Here is a 24297-nt window from a genome sequence, read left to right as displayed (position 1 = left end):
GCGTCCCCTCAGGGCGGCGGGGCCGCGGCTGGGGGCGCGGAGCCTCCCGCGGGCAGCCCCGCGAGGCCGGTGCCGGTGAGGGGGCCCGTCCGTCCCCGTGGGGTGCCCGGCTCGGTGGGGCTCGGTGCGGGGGAGGGCGGGGTGCCGAGTGCCAGCTGCTCGGTTCGGTGCTTGTGAGGGGCGTTTGGTCCCGCAGCGGGTAAGTGGGGCGTTTTGTCGTACACAGCCCCGTCAAAGAGGGTAACAAACAATAAAAGGGTGTTCCCGTATTTATATGTACGCACTCGTTTTCTTCACAACAAAGCGTTCCCAGTAAAGGCACCCTGTTGGCATTTATAAAACCGAACGTGACTTAGTCTTATTTAACACTATGACAAAATCGTATTCTTCATAATAATTTGGGAAGGCAGTACCTTTTATTGCCAGATGATAGTGCTGAAGGTATCTTTCTTGAGAGAAAAACATATTCGTTAAGCTTGTTGTATTGTTGCACGTTTTTGACAAGTATTCCCTTTTTATCTTCTTCCAATTCGCAGGTTAATAATTGCGGTCTTCAGCTGGTTATCCAGACCTCCTCAATACCTGATAAAAACAAACCAGTAATTACTATTTTCTTTTACTTCAATAGCTACATTAAATAACGTGCTTTTATGGTATAGCCACAATTGTATGCTTGCAGTTAGGAATTGCCTTTTCAGTACAAATATGTTGATTTTTAATTTACTACCCATTGTATCTGATACCCTTTTCAAGATGTATTTTATCCTAGTCAAGATGTGTAAAGACACTAGGATGTACCATAGCCTGCCATAAACTGAATTTACATTCTTATGATTCCATCTGTACTTTTTTCTTCCCCTAATTGCAATAGTCCTATAGGGGAGTTTTTTTTGTTTTGTTTTGTTTTGTTTTGTTTTTTCTTAATCCAGTGTAAAAGAATGAGTTGGTAATGTTCGTGTTTTCATTTTGGTTTCCAAAAGTGAATTTTAAGTGATCATATCTTATTAGAATGAATGCTCTTCGTAAAGACAGAGCAGATTTATTTTTCGAAGCATTCATACAGTATCTGAGAACTGTATTTGTTTGTGAGGTTGTGTTTGTCTGTGTAGAGACACCTTTTGCATTTGAAGACTTCAACCTTTGTTTTACACGTTTTGTTACAGTTTGAATTCAGGATAAATAAAGAGCAGACATCTTTCCACAATAGACTTCTGCAGCATGATCTGGAAAAAAACTATTCAGGAAGGCAAGGTGATATTCAATAGGGTTTGTTTGTTGCTTTTTTTGTTTGTTTTTCTCTTTAATCTTTTTTTTTTTAATTGTTATTATTAACTAGACAGTAAAGAAAGACTGTGTGATGATTATAAAATGTGACTTTCTTTCATATGTGACAATTTTTCCTAACTGACTATATCATAACCTGAAGCTCCGATCCCTCTGTTGCCTAGTGCAGATTTTTTTTCACTGTTTTTTTGCCCTCTTTCTGTCTATGGAAGAACATTCTTTCTTTTACCTACAAAGCCACGGTCTTACGCCCTCTGAAGCCACGCAGTTCTGTACCATAACCTGTAACTGGACTTGTAACATTTTAATGTATATAGACAAAATTAGTTTCTAGGATAGCAACCTAATCTGAAGAGAGAGTTTTCCTATTGTGTGCTTCTTGCTTTGAAAGGCAAGATACTTGGTGCTATTACTGGTAACTGGTGACCCTTGGAAGAGCTTTGACACACAACGCTTCTTGCTATACTGCTGCTGCTTACCTGTCATATGCCAACAGTGATTGGTTAGGACAGATCAGTTTAATTATAATGGCACTGAGGTATTTGTGTGTGGCACTTCTTTATTCCAGTAAGTAATAAAGACCAACAGATATGTTCAGGGTGGGTTGATTTTTAGGGCTCTTATCAGGGCAATATATTTTATTATGAAGTAAACTTAAGCTCTGCAATTTTATTTTGTTCCCCCTCAGGAGACCCAAGAGTATTAAGTCCTTTGGTGCGTAATAAGCAGATCTATCTTCCAGTGCCATCCAATCTGACTGAACTTTCTGGTTTGGAGTTGAAGCAAAATACAGGTTCTTTATCAGGATTTGTGGAGTCGTCTATACACACTAAATCCAGATCACGACAAAGCAGTCAGGGTATTAGTTCACAGGCTTCAGGTAACAGTGTATCATTCTCACTAGTCCTTTACTTATTTTTATTGTTATTACTTGAACTGTGTAACTAACTGAAAAGTTATGACCTGTAAGATGGGTTTCTTTTGCCTGTCAGATTGTATAATTAAACAGGAAATGTTGTCTACTGTTTCCATGGAGTATTAAGAGATGTCAATAGACCATTGTCAGCAAACTGCTAGAAATATCTTTCAAGCTATAATATAGGCATCTAAATGTAGGTTTTTTATATATCCTTCTGTAACAAAAGGACAGTGATAAGAATCTTTCATGTATATTTTTAGGAGGATGACATTAAAATAAAAAAGTCACTGTTAAGTCCTTTTTTCCTCACATTCATTGGCTTTAAAACTAGAGACAGAACTCAAGGGCAACAATATTGTTTATTTTCATTCTTAATGATTTTACTTTCCCTAGCAATTATTTTCACTTTGAAGGATACGTTTAAAATTCATCTTAATATAGATAATATCTTCTCTAAGTTCAGATTTTGAAATTGTGACACTACTATGCAATCTTATTTTAAGGCAGCATTGGGTAATTCTAATCAAAACAAAAACATCTACAAACTATCTGCTTACAACAGATTATTTTCAGAAAAAATCTGTCACAAACAAGCCAAATGGACATAAGTTTGCAAGAGGATGTAGAGGGATGTACTTGTAAGCTAAAAATGATAGGAAAGGCAACTGATATCCAGAGTTCTGAACGCAGGCAAAATGCACTTTGATGTATTGCATGATTATTTTTTAATAAGAAATACAATTCTGCTTTTATTTTCTGTAGTTAATGAAATGATTTGGCAGAGAAGTAGTTCATATGTTCTCTTAATGATTTTCTGACAGATAACACAAATTTTGGGAGCAGTTCATCAATAACATTTCCTATATTGCAACGTACCGCTGAAGAAAAAATACTGAACTCTGATAGACTGACTCTGGAAAGGTGAGAGGGTTCTGGAGTATGTGCACTGTAGCTTGTTGCTCTTGTGTAGTGGTCTCAAGTGATGAATATTCTGGTAATGTCTGTTGGTTGGTTTTCATTTTGATTGTTTTATTTTTGAGAGAGGGACCATGTACCATTGGGCAATTCTGTATGGGTCTCCTTGTAGTAAAAACTCAGAGTGGTGAATACATCCATACAGCAGTTACCTAAAGCAGTTAAGGTTTTATTTTAAACTAAGGAGGTAGTTTAGAAGTTTCCTCTTTTTACTTTTCACATTAACACTTACTGTTTCATGTATTTGTATGTCAAGTTCTATAAGTGAAAGAAGAAGTGGATAGACATGATACATTTGAATTCTGATCTAAATGGGTTGCTTATGTGGCACTTGACAAAAGCATTGGTATGCTGCATCTGTTCAAATTTTAGTGTGGTCCAACATGAAATCTTGATGTAATTGCTATGTAACAAGCAAATCTGTAGGAAGACAGGCTTCAAGAAATTTTTGAAAGCTCTCTGCTATATTTTCATACTATTTTTTTCTACAATAAGCAGTTACTTCCTTATTCCACGCTTGTTTAACTAGCAAAACTAAAGGCCTTAATACTACCTTAAGTTAATATACTTTCCTTGGTTCAGTTGGCGTGGGGGAGTAGAAGGTGGATTACAGATGTTACTTACATAGTGTTTTGTTCTTTGTTCCAGGCAGAAGCTGACAGTGTGCCCAGTTATCGACGGGGAAGATCATCTTCGCCTCTTGAATTTTCAACATAACTTCATAACCCGGATTCAAAATATCTCAAATCTACACCATCTTGTTTTCTTAGATTTATATGATAACCAGATAGAGGAAATAAGTGGTCTTTCAACTCTGAGATCCCTAAGAGTCCTTCTGTTGGGGAAGAACAGGTAAAAATAACAAAACTCATTTTAAACAGCCTGCTTCTTTACGGTGCAGTATCTATGATCTTTCACTGCAGCTGTTGCAGGGTTTTCAGATTGTAATGTTGGCTGTGAGACCAACGAGCTGACTTGTTTTAACTGGCTTCTTTGGGTTGCCATCCTTGTGATGGATCTTGTCTGAGATGTGGAGTTCAACTCTTTTCTTCTTGAGTGTTTTAACTGATGCTGAGTGTTCCCCACCTTGGGGTTTCTACGTTGCTGACGACTGTCTATGATGTTTGAGGAATGACTGTGCACAGTTATTGCATTACTTGATGCATATTGGCAAGTCTAAACTTGCAGCCTTAGAGTGAGGGGAGTAGAAACTTAAAATGGACATCGTTTTTGAGGATTTTTTTTTTCCCCTCTTACCAATAAAACACTAATTGCGGAACTTGGGTAACCTGTAGTAGTGCAGTATTTTACCTGAGGCCATGCCTTTTATATTAGGAATCTCATCTGTAGATAATAATTCTGTTTATAGCAAACTGTTGGGGTGTGGGGTGATAATTCCAAGTTGCTTTAAGGACTAATTTTTCAAATTGTATCTACAATGTATTGTACAGTTTTCTTACATAGCAGTATTGTTTGGAGATAGATGTGAGGAGATGTGTAAATGATTTCAGGTCAGGCATAGCTGCTAGCAAATACTTTATTTTCAGCTTAATCTGTATATAATCTTTAAATCTAGAAGCAATGACATTAAATATCATATATATCATGCAACCAGCCAGTAGATGGTGCTGCTGACATAACCTAGGTTTGTCGTCTGAGAAAACAGGACAGAACAGTGTTAAGATGGTCAAGGTGGAGAAGAAATTATGCCAAATTTTGAAATCTGTATTGTCTAGAAAGGACCGATTTTTTCCGATTTTTATTCTCAGTTTTTCTAACAAACTCTCAAAACCTTTATCACTATAGCGTTGCTTTAAACAGGTTTGGGAATATATTTCTGTCAATAATGGTGTTTTTTTGTTTAGATATTTGCTTAGGTTGTATGTTCACTTTGTTTTCTAGTGGTGCAAATATCTAATCTTCCTTCCCCTTTCACTTTCCTAGAGGAGTGAAGGGCATATTGCCACTACTAAGTTATTGACAGTCAGAAAGGAATGTTATAGTCTAAGCCATAGTCCTTCATTTACTCATTTTGAGTGGGCCAAAGCTCTGTTCTTCCATTCCTATTGGCGGGCTAGGTTTTTGTTAGGTGGACAATGAAAGATACATTTAATGTAATGTAAGAAATAATTTGTCGTCATTTAAATGTTTCAGAATAAAGAAGATCTCAAATCTGGAGAACCTAAAAAATCTTGATGTTTTAGACCTTCATGGAAATCAGGTATAGTGCAATAAGTTGATTATTTAAGTTAATTGTGTAGACATAATGCATTTCCAGTATCCTTTGTCAAACTATTGCTTTTTGAAAGGGAACCAATAGCAAATTTTTCAGCTCTTGAGGTCACAGAAATCAGTAAATTTCTAAAAGGGGGTATGATGTTACTTTGATTTTTGATATCAACTCTTGTACTTTCCACATTGTACTTCTGGAAAGTTACATTCTCTGAAATGCTGCGTAAGCTAAGTATAGCAGCACTCGCTCACACCTACAGAGTAGTCATCTAGCATAAATAGTTACGTTGCAGTTAAGTAAACCAGAAGTCAGAAGAACTGAAGTTCCCATTAATTGATGTGTTGTCTCTAAATGAAGCCTTGGAACTTCTCTTCCATTAATTAGTTACCTTTCTGTTCCTTTCCAGTTTAGTTCTGCAAGTTTTGATATTAACACTCTAACACTATTTTTCTACTTAGGTGAACAATTTGTAATGTAAAACAGTAGTCTGCCGTACATACTAACTAATTTTGAAGGCGTGACAAAGAAATAAATGAGTTTGAGACATAACGCTCAAATATACTAGTGCCTTGTTTTTGAGTCTGGTTTTATTTTTTTGTTTGTTTACTTACTAACAAATAGAGGGTCTCTGTCGTTTAACTTTATGAAGGACCTTTTATTAGGGCAGCCTTCTGTCTTACATTGTATTTCTATATATCAAATTTCTCAAACCTGCTTCAGCTGCAGAATTGTATTTGGGAACATCAAAAGATGTATTCTAGAATGTTGTATTTAAACAACAGATCAGTGGAATTAAAAATGGAGTGTTGACACATAGTTAATATGGTGGATTCTGATCAGTGTTCTGTTGATATAATGTCCTCTCACCAACGTACACATTTTTTTCGTTAATTCTGGAGAGAGTGATGAGAATCAACAGTGTGGAAACAGAGTATCACACTTGTCTGTCAAAATGAACTATAATAGAAAATGTGATTTATGTTATATTAACCAGCTGTTCATAAATCCGTTTCCTTAAATTGCTTTTGGCATTACACTGTACCCAGTTCCCACAGAGTCAAAAATGTAAATCTAGTCAGTTTTACAATTTGGAGCCAGTTATGGGCAGCAGTTTTCCCTTATCGGAATGATCTTCAATCCAAGTCAGTCTAATGATGCTTCTGCAGTGTGTATCACTTGTCTTCTTTTCTCATAACCATGGAAAAGTATAATTCTTTTTTGGCATGAAGAAGTGTCTGGTGTAGTATGAATGTGTATGTGCTGTGTGAATATGGGATTTCCTCTGGGCTGCAGTTTGTTACTCTAGCACTTTCTGTAACTGTGAAACACACTATGAATTACTTAGAGCATGACTGAAAAGACAGCAATATTATTTCTTATGCTTGCAGATATTTTTATGGTACTTTTGCCTTCATCTTACATTCGAACTGTTTCTTACGAATGTGAGAAATTAATGTTGTGTGCATGGGGCAATCGAGCACAAAACTTTAAGGTTATTTTCTAGAAAAGAAGTTATCTTTGTGATGCATCTGTAGCTTATTGCTGGGAATATTCTTAGGATTTTATGTGATGTCATTGGGCCACAATGTAAAATTCATACTGCAGAAGGCACTGCTCAGCCTTGCATAGTTGTTTTTGCATTTATTTTTGATTTCTTCAGAAATACAAAACCACAATTTTTAAATAAATGCAAAGCCAGTTGTGTTATAAGAACTGTCATTGCAGTTAATGTGTGGAGGGGATTTTGATGCTGAACTCTCCAGGAAGGAATAATAGTTTTTTTTTTTTTTTTTTTTTTTTTAAGAAAGCTATCAATAAACTAAAATTTGGATGTGTCTTTATTCCTGAATGTTGTCTATGCAATGAGAAAATTGTTGTGTAGATTGTAATTGGCCTAAAACGAGATGAACTATAAATGGGTTCTGTTATACACTATGAAATGAGTCAGCCTCATCTCTCTTCCTAGGAAAGGGATGGAAAAAGTAGTTCTGGAAAACATTTCCGAAATGTGCTAAGGTGTGGTGGTTTTACTCGGGTGGGTGACCGAGCTCCACCACAACCGCTCTCTCACTCTCCCTCCTCAAAGAGGAACAGGGAGAAAATACGATGAAAAGGGCTCAAGGGTTGAGATAAGGACAGGGAGATGGCGCAGTAATTATTGTGACGGGCAAAACAGACTCAGCATAGGGAGATAGTGAGATTTATTGCCTATTACTAACGAGCTAGAGAAATGAGAAACAAAGGAAAGAAACCAAAAGTACCTTCCCCCCCCCCATCCACCCTCTTCCACCTCCTTCCCCGTGCAGCACGGGGGAATGAGGGTTATGGTCACTCTGTGGTGCTTCTCCTCTGCCGCTCCTTCTCGGTCACTCTCGTCCCCTGTGCTGTGGGGTCCCTCCCACGGGATGCAGTCCTTGCTGAACTGATCCAGCGTGGGCTGCCCACAGGCTGCAGCTCTTCAAGAACTGCTCCAGATATGGGTCTGTACCACGGGGTCCATCCCTCGGGAGCAAACTGCTCCAACCTGGGTCCCCCACGGGCAGCAGCTCCTGCCAGGTCACCTGCTCCTGCGTGGGCTCCTCTCCACGGGCTGCAGGTCCGGCCCAGAATCTGCTCCGGCAGGGGTCTTCCACAGGCTGCAGTCTCTGTCAGTGCAGGTCCCCCTGCTCCACCATGGTCTACTCCACGGGCTGCAGCGTGGAACCCTGCTCCCCCGTGGTACTCCATGGGCTGCAGGGGGACAGCCTGCTTCACCATGGGCCTCACCACAGGCCCCAGGGGACTTCTGCTCCGGCAGCTGGAGCACCTTTCCCCCTTCTTCTTCGCTGACCTTGGTGCCTGCAAGGCTGTTCCTCACTCCTCTCACTCTCCCAGCTGCTGTGTGGTGCAGCGTTTTTTCCCTGTCTTAAATCTGCTCTCACAGAGGCACAAACGCCATCACTTATTGGCCCAGCTCTGGTCAGCAGTGGGGCTCTTACCAAACATGGGGCAGCTTCGAGATCCTTCTCCCAGAAGCCACCCCTATGGCCCCCTGCTACCAAAACCTTGCCACCTAAACACACTACGTAAGGGAAAGAAAGTGACCAGAAGTAGTCAGCATGGATTCACCGGGGGGAGATCATGCATGGTCAGCACAATGACATTTGACGATGTCTCCCATCACATCTTGACAGACAAAATGATGATATTTTGGGCTAGATTGACGGACAGTGAGATGCAGTAAACTCTAGAGGTTGGTACTGAGCCAGGAGTTTTAACACTTTTTTAACACCTTCCTTGATGACATAGGTGAGGTGGCACAGAGTGCAAATTTGAAGGTGATACAAACCTGGAAGGAGAGCTTTATACAGGAGATGATTGTGCCGTTATTCAGTGGGATCTTGACAAGCTGGAGAAACGGGCTGAGAGAAGTCCAGTGAAATTCAAGAAAGGGAAATGCAAAGTCATGCACTTGGGGTCTCATAAACCCCTGCACCAGTGCAGGCTGGCAGCTCACAAGCTGAAAAGCAGCTCTGTAGTAGGGAAACCAGGGGAACACCAGCACCATGGGCCTTGTTCAGAAGAGTATTGGCAGCAGGCTGAGGGAGGTGATCCTGATCCTTCCTTTCTGCACGGCGCTGGTGAGGCACCTCCGAGCTGCTGGGCTCCCCAGTGCATGACAGACGTGCACTTGATGGAGTGGTTCTAGCAACGAGTTGCAAATATGTTGAGGGGACTGGAGCATCTGAGGAGAGGCTGAGAGAGCTGAGATGGCTGTGCCTGGAGAAGAGGAGGCTCAGGGAGTTCTGTGGCCATGTGTATAAATACCCGCTGGGAGCGGGTGAACAAGGTGCAGCCAGGCTTATCTCGGTGGTGTCCAGCAAAAGGATGAGTCATTGGTCACAAACTGAAGGACAGGAAAGTTGCTCAAACTTTAAGAAAAATATTTCTGTCAGGGCCAAACACAGGAGGAGGTTGCCCAGTTTGTGGAATCTCCATCTGTGAAGGCAGCCTAAACCTGACTGGATGTGGTCCTGCACATCCTGCTGTGGTGGTCCTTGTGTTGGGCAGGATGGCACCGGAGGTCACTTCTGACCTCAACTGCTTTCTCTGATTCTGTGGCTAGTGTTGCTTCAGACTGAATTCACTATCTTTGTTTTCTGTTTTCCCTTTGTAGTGATAGGGGAAATGGAAGAAGGAAAATAAAGAAGAGGAACTCCTAAGGATGCTAGTAAAGTTACAAATAATTAGGTATTGTAAAAATATCCCCTGTAAAGCCACAAAAAGCCTCTCTGTTGGATGAATGAAAACTGCTGTGGAACTAAGCTGTAGTGCAGTGAATCAACATCTCATTACTATCCTCATTGAAAGGCGTTCAGTGTTTGGGGTTAGGATAGAAGTGTTTTTGTGGTTTTGATGTTCATAAATCCCACACATTGAAAGCAAATCTGTTGGCCTTCAGAGCATTTCCTGTGCAGTATGCTCCGATTACTTCTATTCTTCTGTTTTGTTACTGCTGGAGCGTAAAGGTTCATGAATCATTTTTTTAGAACAAGTATTTGTGATTTATTTTTTGAGAAGTAACATGGTTGAGTTTTCTTCAAGTTTGTTGATTTGTCTTTTATTTTTACACCATCATCCTCATATTTACATAGGTACTAGAATAGTAGTCTACTTTACATTGTTTTTGTCTATGTATTAATGTATATAGCAGCTTTGCCTTAACTGGGTTTTTGCCTTTTGAGGTTGCCATGTGTTAGTTAACACAAGATGGGGACGCATCATTTTTCTTTTGAACTAAAGACAGTTCTGTTAAGGGGATAATATCTGCCGAGCAGTCTTCATCACAGCTGAATGTTGCTTGCATACAGTGTATTTGAGATATAAATTAACATAGTGCTTTTAATAGCAGCAGCTTTTTTCTATAGACAATGGAGAGAGACAGGCTCTTCAGGGGGTGTTAGAGTCTATCTAGACAAGATTTCTTGTTGATATTTATGGAGTAGTAACAGTTAAGAGGGAAGCCAGATTTTTGGTTTACTCTTAGTCCACTTCTCCCTCTTTTTGGTTATTAAGTCAATCCCATAGATGGAATGAAAATTGTTAAACTTCTAAGACTGCAGTGTCTTCAAGAGATTAGAGGTGAGGAGAAGCAGAAAGAGGAAAACGTCTTGGAAAATACTTTGATTTATTTGTGTGCAGGATATTTTGGCTAATAGATTTGGTCTGAACTTTGAGGCTGCTGCCAAGTGAGAAATTCAATGAGAACTGGATGTGCTTTAAAACACTGAGATGAAGCATTCCACAATGCTTAATGCTTTACCTTGTGTGACTTATTTCTTAAATCAAGTCTTTAAAGGCATTGCTTCTTCACTGTCTCTACGCCTTACAAAAAGGACAAAATGTGAATTCCTCTATCATATTATTGTTCTTTGCCAGCTTTCTTACATGATTTAGTTAGGCTATTAATTTTTATACTGCCTGGTAAAAACTTCTAAGATTAATGTCTTCTTAAATTTCTGTACAGATACTCCATTTCTTTGATTGTCAACACACTAATATGAGCTCTGTAGTATTCATGATGGTTGTGTATATGTGTGTGATTCAGAGAGCCTGCATGCAGTTGTATGCATGGTATGCTTAAGACACTACTACTTCTTTGTAATTGCTATATAAACATTTAATTTCCAAATACTGTGTTTCCAAGCACTATGAATAGTCTTTGGGAAGAACACTGGTGGTTGATGATCCTTTCTGTCAAGGTGAATAGTATGAATGGTATGTGTTCCATATGAATGCTTTTATAGCCTTTATTTTAGGTTACTTTACACTGTCTTCCATTAAATTACTTTGATTAAATGAAGTCAGAACTTGACTAACTGTATTTAGAATGAGATTTGTTCTTTATTACTTAAAAACAACAGCAACAAAAAGCATTATTATTATTATTATTATTATTATTTTAATTATTTTCATTGCCAAAAGTTCAATGATATAAGTTAAGGAAAAAGGGGAGGGGGAAAAAGGCAACTTGATTTTTTTTCCCCAGAAATGGTCTTGCTCTGAAAAATCCCCCAAAATACATGTTAAAAGATGAAACTTGTGCAGTTATTGATGAGTCATTATGTGCTGCGTAACAATCTCTTCTGTAATGAATGCATTTCATAGCTAAGTACTCAAGCATACAAGCAAACAAGAAAATAGAATAGTTTCTTTGTTCAATGTTTACAAGTCTTTGAAGTTTACATATTTGAAAAAGCAACTAAAATGGCTAATAATAGTTATAATTAATAAAAACTTATTTAAAAAATCTAAAAATTCCTTTTTGGTAAACAAATAAATAATAATAATCACCTCTAAAAAGAGATGATAATGCTTGCTTCCTAATACAGACCATGTAATGACACTGGGTGTATTTTCATGCACACACGCATGATTAAAAATAGAGAAAACCCAATAGAGCCCAACAGAGTTAGTCTTAAAACGGAACAAAGCGATTAACATTATCTCTATAAATTGTTGATGAAAGCATTCTTTGTAAGAGCAGCAAAATGCCCAGATTAATATTCTGCATAGGGACATGCTGCAGTTCTAGCTAAACAGACATTTGCAGAGGTCTGTGCTCTTCATGTTAACCATCTGCTCTTGGCTTTGCTGTTACAAGTCTTTCATACTAAATATATTGTTCTAGACTATAGTGTCTTTTGTTCCTTTAGATTTACTATTTTTGTATTCTGCTCATTTTTATTTTCTGCATATAATATACATAAATAATGCCTAATAGTTTATTTAGCAGTTCAATCAAAAAGTGATTTACTGTTATTTGTTTTTCCTATCTACTTTTACATACTTGTTATAGGGAAAATTGTGGTAATACTTTGTATAGCAGCATATTCAAGTCATACACATGTGTATGTGTGTGTGTATATGCACACACCTATGTATGAAAATTGTCAGCAACATTGTGTTTTGAAACTGTTAGATAATAGTTGCCTTAGCTGTTCTCCCATTCCAGGAGCTGCTACACGTTTTCAGGAAACTGGCATGGCAGAGTAGTGACAGTCCGTATCATCAGAAGGCCCATTATCACTGGGAAGGTGTATTCCACCAGGCTCTCTCTTGCTTGCTTGCATCTAACAGCTGTTGGCAGCTTTGCAGAGAAATATCGTGCCTGAGTACAGGGTGTTGCTGAAGGGAGCTTATGGTGGTCCTGCAGATAGAGCAGCTGATCGTTCTAATTAAAAGGAAATTCACCACTGTTGGTAACCTTATTTACTCTACCCTTAAATGCACTGCCACACATTGTGGAAGACCAGAGTCTTCCACAGGAAACCTGCTGCCTTCTTCCTGCCTTATAATGTGGGTTACAATAAGAAGATGGTATGAGTATCCTCCTGTGCAGTGGCAATGGTTTATCATCTCCATGACACATTACTGTATGCAAGTCCTGCATAAATGAATGGATAGGTTCAGGACAACAGGTCCCAGATGACTCTGAGAGAGAAATATCTGGATAGAGATAACTGAGTTGATTACTCTGAGAAATACAAACAGCAAGGAAAAAAAAAAAAAAGCTCATCAGCTTGTATAAACAGAGCAATAATTAAGGCTTTTGTAAAACACAGTTGCATCTCCAGAAACCAAAATTAAAAGTAAGGGGTAGTAGCCACTGTTATTTGATGTGTTTTTCCTCTTGTTTGATGGCACCTGTATCTTTAAAGTAAGCAGTTAAGAATAAAAACAAATGTTGAACCAGCTGCCTGTTCTTTGTAGTTTAGTCACTTTGTTTGAAGCCATGAGTAGGCAAAAACTGTTGGGGACTGTCAGACAAACATGCCGTGTATCTAAAAGAAGGATGCTGCTGCTTTCTTGTCTAATTTTTTTTGAATATGTTTTGCTGAGTCCAGCAGTGCTGTGTGGTTAGAAAGATATCACTGTTGTGAATACTAGTACTCAGTCTCCAGCAGACTGTAGCTTGTTTTCAACAATTTACGACATTATTATCAAGGTTTAGAAAAATACATAAGCACTTTATTAAGTTGCTTGGGTTTGTCTGTATATGTTTAAAAAATGTACGCACTACATATATCAATTTTATATCTCTATAAAACACAGTATGCATGTTTATAATTATACTTCCTTCACAGATCACGAAAATAGAAAACATCAACCATTTGAGTGAACTGAGAGTATTAAACCTTGCCAGAAACCTACTGTCCATTGTAGAAAATCTTAATGGACTGGATTCTCTCACAGAGCTCAACCTTCGTCATAATCAAGTCTCTGCTATAGTAAGGAACAAAACCTCTCATCTTCTTTCCTCCCTTCTTTCATCCCTTCCAGAAGTGCACAATTACTAGAACTTGTTGAAAACATATCAGCATTTCAGTTATGTCAAATCTTGCATTTTCCCATACTCTTAAGATGGTTATTTTTTTTCCTCAGTACTTAATTTTAAAACATGAAGGTGAAAATATGTTGTTCTTGTGTTATTTTGTGTAAATTTGATGGCTTGTATTGGTAGAAGTCTTGGTAGCTCATGATAGTTCCCCAGGGCAAAAGGTTCTGATGCGTTGTGGTTCTAACATAAACATTTAGAGACTGTTTCATACACGTTTGCCCCCAGAAACATACCCTCTTTTCATAATTTCTGTAGCTCAGCTAAGCAGTCAGACCATCTTAAACTTCATCACTTTGTGTATATTTCTGGGTCAAAAGCAGAGAAAATACTGAAGTAAAGTTTCCCAAGTAAAGCTCCAAGTTAGTTTTATAAAATCCTTTATGCTTTAAAGGATAAAGCTTTTCATTCAGCATTTTATGAGATTTAGTTCAGATATGGCAATTAGATTTTTTCAACAAGCACTTCTTAAGTAGACTTACTACATTATTTAAATAGGTGCATTTTTTCAGGCCCTCATAATTGTTCAAGTACTTGGTCTTCTATTGCTGCTGAGCTGTCACTGTCTCAGATTTTTGCTACTTGCCATATATTTTTTTTACGCTTCCAAAACAAGAAATTTCTGCTAATTTCTAACTCACCCACTGTACCTTCCTCACACACTATTTACATTACCGAGATTCTCTTCCTTGCTTGTAGCTGCTGCCTTCTCACCCTCTCTCAGGTGTAGCTCATGCTTTCTCCTTACCTCCTCTCTCACAAATAGAGAGTTAGCTCTCCATGACAGTGAAATTAGTGAGTTACAGGCTTGGACTCTGTTCTTATATCTCAGTGTTTTATTCTTTCCTGGCTGGAGACAGCGTTTCAGAAGATGTTCTGCTCAGGGATGTACCTTCTTTTGTGTATAATATAAAATTGTTTGTTACCCGGGATAAATTGTAATAGAATGGTGTTTTGGTTGTCTGTTGTGGTTTGTGGGTTGTTGTTTCTGTTTTGCTTTTGTTTTGTTTTCTTTTTAATTGGATTGAATGCTATATAGACATGTCACAAGTTGAAGGGAGGACTATATATTTTATTTGTGGCTAAAATCAAGGTAGTGAGTGAGCCATATGCTACTCCCATGTGCCCTAAATAATGGTTTTATGTCCACTGTTACGAGCTGGAGCATACTCCTTAGTAGGATAAGGAGATGCACATTTAAAACCAAAGGGTTCGGTGCACAGTTTGAATTTACATGAAATCACTGCATACTGTGCTGTCTGGCTGTGAGGGATTTTTATTTCAAAAATGAATTGTGGTATTACTTTAAGTTTCATCTTACTAATGTCTTGAGGTATTTTAAGGTTTTCTACTAAGTTCTGTTGTACATTAAATTCAGTTTCTCATTCTGAAAACTTGTTCCGTTTTATAAAATTCAATTGCAAATGTGACAGAGTCCTTCAGATCATTCTGTGCCAGAGCAGCCGCTGTTGTTAGGTAGTGCTGATTGCACTGCAGTATTGCACTTCAAAAACCTCACTACAACATGGCCACTTTTTTTTTTTTCTTTAAGTGTATTTATCCTGCAGTTAAATGCTGAGACAGCACCTTGGCTTCTTTCCCAAAAGCCTGTTCAGAAACCAGCAGCAGCCTCATCCTCTTTCCTTTAACATCATTTGCTTTGCAAGTGATGCAGCTTGTTCTGCAGGGTATATATCTGCACTGAAACACTCCCTTGCAGTCTGCATTAGGGAGAAATGGATCTGCATGTTCAACAGAAATCAATGTTGCAGCAAGGTTACAGTGTATAGAAATGGAAGTATTTTATCAGGCAAAGTAGAAAGGTTCAAAAGATGTTATCCTTCAGCTGCTGAATTTATGCCTCTGTCTTTCCTTCTAGAAAGATGTGGATACTTTGCCCCGTCTCCAGCGTCTGTTCCTCAGCTTCAACAATATATCTAGGTAAGGGGAAGAGCAGTTTGTTTCCTATCAGTAAATTGAAGCATCCTCTTATAGCTGTATTTCATTAAAATTTAAACACTGTGAATGCGGACGCTGTTTTTAAACATATCAGATAGCATAATTAAGCCATTATGTATTTTCTACTTTAAGCATAAATTCTTTTAACCCTTTGTGTTTAAATGTTGTGCTATGGGGATTCTACCACAAAACTTGCATTTTTAATTTAAAAATGATTGTATTCTTTCTGATGATGCGGAAAATTAAAAATAGCTTTTTTAATATGTTGTTTTACTGTTCAACTAAATTTCTGATAAAGCAGAAGGCATGGTATCGCACAAGGTATATATAACATAAAATCACTGTATTTATGGAGTTACACAAACTGCTGGGTCAGACTCTGCTTGTGATGATAAGATTATATCATGCTTGTATTTTACTTGTACATATATTAATCAAGTGTGGAAGGTATATTCCTGTCTGTTTACCTTTCACACCATAAGGCAGAAACAGAACAGCTCAACTTTCAATGCAGGGTTTCTGTTATTTCAAGTAACTAAATGCATTTTAGTATAAATAGGAAAGTTAGTCTACAACATATATTTTTATATTTGTGTGTTTGTTTTTTTTTGAAGTCAGCATTTATGCTGGTGCCAATATTAAAATAATAAAATCAAAACAAATGTGCCTACATCATCTTCAGTTTATCATGTGTTTGCCTTTATTCCTTAATCATCCCCAGCCTTCTTCATTGCTTAGAATCAAATAATTTAATTTGAGATCAGGAAAGATGCCTGGCATTCTAATTACTGAAAATAACGTTCTTGTAGTACCTATTTTCTCTGTAAAATTTTAGACTAAATGTGAGCTTTAATTGCAATAGCTACTTGAATATTTTAAGCTGACCTGCATTATGTATTTTGCAGACAGTTCCAACCTACTTGTCTATGTTCCTTAAACTCTTAAAGTACCAATGCACTGGATCTCCCTGAATACTCATGGGTTTTAAGCATTCAGAAAAACTGGAGATGAACTGCAGAAATGGTTAATATACTCTTTCCTTAATTCATCTGCTACTCTTTTTATTTCATGTTTGAAATCCTCATAATAAAGAGGAGGGATTGGTATTTTGCTTTACTGATATAATTTCCAGACTTGGAACATGCCTTTTGTTTCTGTTGTTTTTCTTAAATAAATAAACAAATATGTCTTAGCCTGGCAAGAACAACGAAGGGACTGCAGTAGCTGGCTCCCTTGCCATCTGGGAGCATCACTGCAGTCAGTGGAATTCCTGTATGTTTTTGTCTACGTGTTTTAATTCGTGTAGCTTTCTCACATTGATATTTTTGCAGTATTCAAGGAAGGATTTTTTTTTTCCTCTTTTTGTTCATTTTTAAAGTAGATTTCTTAAAATTCATGTAATCAGTAACTTAGTTGCTAGTATCCTATCATTTATTCATTGGGGCTTCAATTGAACTGTTGATAGATCTAGTCTTAGCTTTCAGGTAAGGTAGAAATACTTAACTCAAACATTTGTGCAAATACCTGATTTGGTTTTAATTTGTAGTTAGAATAGGTATAAAAATCTTAATGTCCAATGAAGGCATTGTTATAAAATCTATATACATGTGTAAGTAGCTAGGTGAATGGATCATTTTAACTTCTTATTTACCAGTCATTATTAACAACAACAATAATAATAATAATAATAAAATGCCAGATTTGGCTTATGTTTTTGTAGAAATGACATTCCATCAAATTTAGCAGTTGCAAAACCCCCAAAATTCAGCAGTTGCAAACCCCAAAAAATCTCATTGTTCCCTCAATTTTAGTTATGTAGTAGATATGTCTCCTAAGAGGTGAATGTTTAAACGTGGAAGTACATTCTTGACCCATCTGTGTCTGATACTTGGCTTGATACACCATTTGAACTGACTGAAGATGTTACATGCAACCATAATACTAGTGAATGGCTGTGCTACGTCTGACCCTTACTAAAACACTTTTAAAATGGTTTATTTTTATTTTTATTTATATTTTACCTATTCACCTGCATTTACCATGGGCCATATGGCAATTTTAAAATTGTTTTTGTAATATAACTGACTTTCTTTTAGACAATCAATCAGTTACACAGATATTCTGATTTGTACATTGGTGTGTAGAGAAAATCTGCAAATTGAAACATGTAACAAAGTACATTGCCAAAACCTGGATATGTTTATATTACTGGTTCATTAAAATATTAAAAGTAGCATTTTTGAGGTAGTGCTCTCATATAAAGGTTTACTGCTTCCTATTTTTGTTAGCAAGAATTCCTGCATCTCACATCAGTACATACTGACATGAATTAAAATTGCAATGAAAGATTCAGAAATGCCTTCTTAAAATTTTCAGTATTAAGACATGAATCTGTCATGGGTTTTGTCCATTTTTTTCCCCATCCTGCTTCAGAGGAGGCCTCAGAATGCTGCTGAGCTATTAGTTAAGAATAGATGTGTTAGTAATCACAGAATCATCTAGGATAACCTCCAAGATCACCGAGTCCAACCTCTGACCTAACACTAACAGTCCCCACTAAACCATATCCCTAAGCTCTACATCTAAACGTCTTTTAAAGACCTCCAGGGATGGTGACTCCACCACTTCCCTGGGCAGCCTGTTCCAGTGACTAACAACCCGTTCAGTAAAGAAGTTCTTCCTAATATCCAACCTAAACCTCCCCTGGCACAACTTTAGCCCATTCCCCCTCGTCCTGTCACCAGGCATGTGGGAGAATAGACCAACCCCCACCTCGCTACAGCCTCCTTTCAGGTACCTGTGGAGTGCAATAAGGTCGCCCCTGAGCCTCTTCTTCTCCAGGCTGAACAATCCCAGCTCCCTCAGCTGCTCCTCATAAGACTTGTTCTCCAGACAAAATGCTGCAGAAGTTGAATCAGATCTGAAACAAAAGCTGTCCCGTTTCCGTCTTCATCACAGAATAATTTAGTTGTTACAATTCAAGGCTTTCATGCTTTGTCTGATGATAATATATATCTCTAGAACTAATTATAAAGAAGAGAGAAAACCCTTTGAATTTCTTCTGTCGTACTGGGAAGAGAATACAGAAGCTGTTTGCTTCAGGGAAGGTGTGCCACTGAGATTCAGAAAGAGTTGTTACTGCTCCCATTTCTTAATGTGAAACTAGGAAAGACCATTTTTTGAAATCTTAGAAACAAAATATGTTTTCACTGTCACACAGCTCTCCAGGTCAGGGTTCTGTTGGCTTTTTCAGTTAATAAAGTGCGTTGTCTAGCCATATGGAAGAAGTTAGGTACCAGCTCAAAGGACATGTAATTGCTTTTCTTCAATTGGTTACTGAATTGGAAACCTGGGAGAAGGAATGTTCTTAGCCTAATCAAAACAAGAAAAAAATATTTTCCTCAGTGGAATGAAAATTTCTAAATATGTTGTTATACATGTGAATGAAAGCAATACAGGAAGGAAAGGTTAACCGTGGCGATGTCTGTTTTCATCAGTGGTTTAGTGATTAGAAACAGGGGACAGCCCAGTTTCTCTCTGACTGAATGTTTTTTGAACATGCAGTTTCCTCTGAGAGTTCTGCCAGACTGCAGTGAGTGCGTTGCCTTCATTCTCCAGAGCTTTTCCACTTTGCAGAAGGTGGTTTAAAGAAGTCAGTGATGCAAATGTACAGAGAAAGAGCATCTGTCTTCCTCAGTAAGCAGGCTCTACCAGAAGGCCAGTGTTTCTGTGCTATTCATGCCTACTAATCGTGTAGACATGAACACACACACTGGGCGAGGTTGAGCACACAGCATACAGCAGAATACCCTGCTGCTTAGTCCAAGCCACGTTCTGCTATGGGGCTGGGAGAATGGGCGTGTGTCCTCTCTGACAGAGGGGAGAATTGGCTGTAGTACTCTTACATCTCGTGTGCATGCTCAAGCTGATCAATTTGGTGAAACTGAAAACACTGAAAAAACACTTTGCTCAGGTGGCCCAAATTCTCATTTATCTTCTACTGCTGAAATTGCCATTTTACCAGAGGTAAATCCTAGGAAGAAAGAAGGAAAGGGAAAGAGAGGTGGTTGTCACAGTTGGGTAGATGAATTCCAATGGGAATTCAGTTATTCTTTCTTCTCCTAAAATGTCTGAGTTTGCTTTACTAACTAATGTGATGTGTCAGTTGGGAAAATCATCATCTAGCTTTGGGGTGTATTGAATAGGTATTTTAAGTAAAATGTCAGCATGATCCTCCAAAAAAAGTGGTTAAACAAGCTGTTTTATGGCAAGGAAATAAGATCACACAAAAATAAAAAATGGAAGATGATAATCAGACTTTTCTTTTAAACCCCAGGTACAAAACAGCCAATTGTTCAGATTTGCTAAGTCCCTTCACCAGAGGCTGTGTGTAGTTCATTTTCCATTAGTCCTTATGTTGTTTTAACACACCAAACAGAATGATAGTGGTACTTTAGTCTTCATTGCCATTTTTCTATCTCATCTATTGAATATATTATGTAGAAGTTACTTGTATGCTGTACCGTGTTTGGGGTTTTGTTTGTTTTTGAAACAATTACTGGGTCGTTTTATTTACTCCTGTGAGCTTCTGTTGGTGTCCAGATCTTTAAAACATCCAGGCCTTTATTTCAGCAGCTTGAGACCGATTGGCGTTGGGTGGCTTTTTTGTTTTGTTTTCTAAATTATTATTTTCCCACTTAGTTTCCACATTAAAATATATATATATACATATATATATAACCCCGAGAAACTTTTAGGGACATGTCATTTTAAATCTGGTATTTTTGTAAATCTAAAGCCCTTTGTGGCTGAATATTAGTCCTCGGCAAAGTATTGTATGGGTGTTTGCTGGAAAGTTGAGTGATACCAATGACAGTTGACATTTTATTCATAAGCAGTCTCCAATATAAGCATTTTTACTGCATATGATTTCTGAGCCTGAATTCCAGGTATTCTTAAGGTTTGGTGTACTTCCAAGTATTAGTAGAGGAATTTTCCTGCTACCAAGAACGGTGAGAACTATAATCAGTTGATGCAATCAGTAAGATAGCTTTTTAAAAAAATACTTGGACACTAATTCTGTATTTTCCAGTTCAGAAACAGTTTCTTAATTCAGAACTTAAACATTTGTTTATCTAGTAAAATGATCTTCTTAGTGTGTTTTGTGATCACCATTGATTTGTCATTCTCAGATTTTTTTAAATGTCATACTCAGAAGTCCTGAGCCCAATTGCTTCGTACTTTCCGTTTGAGCCTACGCAACTTCATAGTGCAACTGTTGAGGGTCATAGTGCGTAAGGGTGGGTGCACTGTAATCATTTTGCTAAAAAGTGTTGGGGATTTATACTTGTATGACTGTTCAGTTTCTTTTGCGAGTTAAATAATTATCCGTTGTTTAAGAGCACTGTTTATCTGGGTCAGATGCCTTCTTTACACCTTTCATCTTCAGTAAAAGGAACAGGATACAGGCTGTATGTCTCTAAATACATTTTGCACAGGCCAGTTATTTTTGTCAGGAAACCAAATCAAATGTCTTAAAAAGACAAATCACTCATATTTGTAGACTGAACTCAGAAAAATAGTTCTATTTTAAAGATGATATGATGGTTTTATAGTTTTTCTTCCAATATTTGATGACACCACAAACACCCAGAATCATTCTTTTTTTTTTAACTTTATTTTTTTTTTCATCTTACATTTTCTGTGGTCTTCATGCTGGTTTTGGTGACAAATATGTGTATTATTTTTGGAATATGAGTTGATAGGCATCCTATTTTATTATTTTTAGGTGAACCTATATTCTTTTAACTCCAAGTGCTTATTCTGAATCTCTTCTTATCTGTATATGGAGAGCAGCAGCACCTGTTGCTAATTAAAGTTACTTTTAATTTGATTTATCATATGCAATATGATGTGTGGATTTTTTTGAGTACAGGTAAACATTAGTATTCTATCCTTAAATAAAATATTCCATCTCTTCATTATTAATACTGTATGGCATTAAAACTTTAAACTTTTTTGGTTACAGTTTTGAGGATATTCTGTGCCTTGCTGATTCCTCATCTTTGTCAGATATCACCCTTGATGGCAACCCAATAGCTCAGGAGACATGGTACAAACACACTGTTCTCCATCATATGATGCAGCTCCGACAGCTAGATATGAAGAGAATCACAGTAAGAAATTTCTGTTTTCATCAGACTTACTAGTTCCTTAAATTTAGGAGTAAAATGTAGGGTTTTGTGTGTCTATGTAGGAAAAAAGTTACTTATTTAATATGAAATTGAATTGTACATAGACATGCTAATATTTAAAACTTTAACCTTCTTCCTTTTGTGCAGTATTATATAAGGGTCCACTTTATCTAATTTTAAAAATATTTATTTTTAAATAATCAAACTCTTTTACTTAGTAAATACCATGTGATACAGTTGCCAAGTGACATGAGAAACTGCAAAGCTTTTTGTTAGCACTCTCTCAACATATTCTTTACTGGTTTGCTGTATAGCTGAGGAGGAACAGGGTATTCCTTCCAAAGCAGGAGTCTGTTTACACTAAAACTGGCGTTATTTCTATTATTTTTTGGTCTGCTACCCTAAGGAAACTTGGTGATCACACTGTTTCTGTGTATGTCTGCATTTCTGCGTTCTTTGCCTAACCTACTCTCTCCTTTAACTTCTGAATCTCGTGTTCCATTTCAAGTAACACTGATAGGGAAGAGAGGCCGTGCAGAAAACTTACTACAGACTTCTGGAAAATATGCAGCAAGGTAGAGGATGAAGGGAAATTGTCAGGAAGGCCGTGCCATTAAGTCATCCATGTTGTTTCTCAATCTGGGAATAGTGATGCTAATGTTTCTGTGTCTACTTAAGTGATGTGTACCACAGTCATTTTACAAGATAAATCTGAACAGGAAGATACTGTCACTAAGGCACACAGTTTAGTGATGGGACTCTGTAGGGTCAGCCTGATGGTTGGACTTGATCTTTTCCAACCCAAATTACTCTGATTCTATAACAAATGTAACATAAGTAACAGTATTAGTGTTGTCTTTCTTGACCAAGTACTGATAAATATTATTTGTTTTAAATGCTTATTTGCTTTGCACGAAGGCTGTACTACATTATAAATTGCACCTATTGTTTTGGCATCCATGCTGTTGTCCTGCAGCCAATGCACTGAGTATAGAAGAGAGTCAATTATGATGTAAAATATCACATATATGAGGAAAACATGAATTTTAGTAATAAAGTACTTTGGGCTATTAGAATTTTACTATCAGTATCTAAAATACTATTTGTTTCCAGGCATCCTACGGGTAGTTTTTTTTTTTTTTTCTTTTGTGAGTTTATACTGCCTAATTGCTTTGCTTTTCAAAAGTGTTTTCTCAGTATTATTCCAGCAACTTGAGTCACGTAAAGAAAATGTCTTTTCTTCTTCTCTTCCTTATTGAGAAGAGACAGATCCTGGTAGAACTCTATGATGGAAAAACTGTAGAAAGAGCTCTAATCCCTTTTTAGACTCTATGGGATCTGTAGGGAAAAAGTTATTTGAAATGCACAGCCTTGGGAAAAGCTTAATCTGAGTTCACACCTTATTAAACATAAGAGGATCAACCCACAAGACAAAAAGCCATAGAAAAGCAGGCTTCACCAGTGGTGCTGCTCATAAAACTACTTGTAAAAAGAATGTGTTTTGCATTCTTTTTATTTGCCTTCTGGTTTTTGAGCCTTGAAAACTTGTTTTTAAACCTTTCCTTCATGTAGAGTGGTCTGTATGATTTTTTTTCCAATAAAAACTGTGTTACCCAGATAATCATATGACTTAAGAAACAGGGGGTTTTAAGAAAACTAACAAGTATCATGAGGTTTGTGATAAAATTAGAGAGTTGGCAATGCCAAATCCAGCTATTCCGTCTAGTAATGTCAGCCATAGGGACAAATGTAACTTGATGGGGAAGTAGAAGTACAGTATTGGGTATATGCTTTTACTTGCTTGATTAATATACCTAAACTAATACATATAGAGGATCTTTTATTCATTAGCCTGAAGTGCATCCAGACCATTTCTAACTTGAGCATTCATTGCTTTGTCTTGCAAAGAACTGAGAGTTGGACTAGGATGTATGTTCTGTCTGACTAGGGGTTCTTCACTAATGGTTTCAGAAGCATTTCTAGTTAAGAAATGAGGTTTACACAATTGTTATTCTGCTTTTAACTTTAACTTTTCTTTTACTTGCTGGCTTCACTGGGCTAAGAAAACTATTTTAAGAAAGAAAGTATCCTTTACAGTTTATTCTAAAGTTTGTAAAAGACTTTGAAGCTTTATTCATACTGGTTTTCAGGAAGACACACACTCTTTGGTGCCAGGCGTTTTCTAGAGATTCTCCGGAGAAAGGGGTACATCAGAGGAAAAGGCCTGGTATTAACTGCCATAGGAACTGTTAAGAAACATATAGCTGCTGCAAACATCAAAGACTCTGTACTTTCAACACAATATTTTTGGATTGTAATTGTTACAGTATTTCTTAAGTTGGAGCAGATTTGCTTT

General features: G+C 37.4%; 1 protein-coding gene across 3 annotated transcripts in view; it reads left to right on the top strand.

Annotated features, from left to right (window-relative positions):
- The first annotated feature begins 474 nt into the window (after nucleotides 1–474).
- LRRC49 (leucine rich repeat containing 49) overlaps nucleotides 475–24297 on the top strand; it is a 48257-nt gene continuing 24434 nt past the window's right edge. The window contains exons 1-9 of one of the 3 annotated variants that reach the window (XM_035336264.1): nucleotides 475–599; nucleotides 1164–1246; nucleotides 1973–2164; nucleotides 3025–3124; nucleotides 3827–4030; nucleotides 5333–5399; nucleotides 13538–13681; nucleotides 15668–15729; nucleotides 21776–21923. In XM_035336264.1, the coding sequence (XP_035192155.1) occupies nucleotides 1219–1246; nucleotides 1973–2164; nucleotides 3025–3124; nucleotides 3827–4030; nucleotides 5333–5399; nucleotides 13538–13681; nucleotides 15668–15729; nucleotides 21776–21923 (945 nt within the window). In that variant the 5' untranslated portion in view covers nucleotides 475–599; nucleotides 1164–1218. Of the gene's footprint in view, nucleotides 600–1163; nucleotides 1247–1972; nucleotides 2165–3024; nucleotides 3125–3826; nucleotides 4031–5332; nucleotides 5400–13537; nucleotides 13682–15483; nucleotides 15583–15667; nucleotides 15730–21775; nucleotides 21924–24297 lie in introns of those variants that run through there. The other 2 variants (XM_035336265.1, XM_035336266.1) reach the window with 2 other exon arrangements.

Source organism: Oxyura jamaicensis, chromosome 10, assembly GCF_011077185.1.
Source record: "Oxyura jamaicensis isolate SHBP4307 breed ruddy duck chromosome 10, BPBGC_Ojam_1.0, whole genome shotgun sequence".
Lineage (NCBI taxonomy): Eukaryota > Metazoa > Chordata > Aves > Anseriformes > Anatidae > Oxyura > Oxyura jamaicensis.
This window is presented reverse-complemented; position numbering and strand designations above follow the sequence as displayed.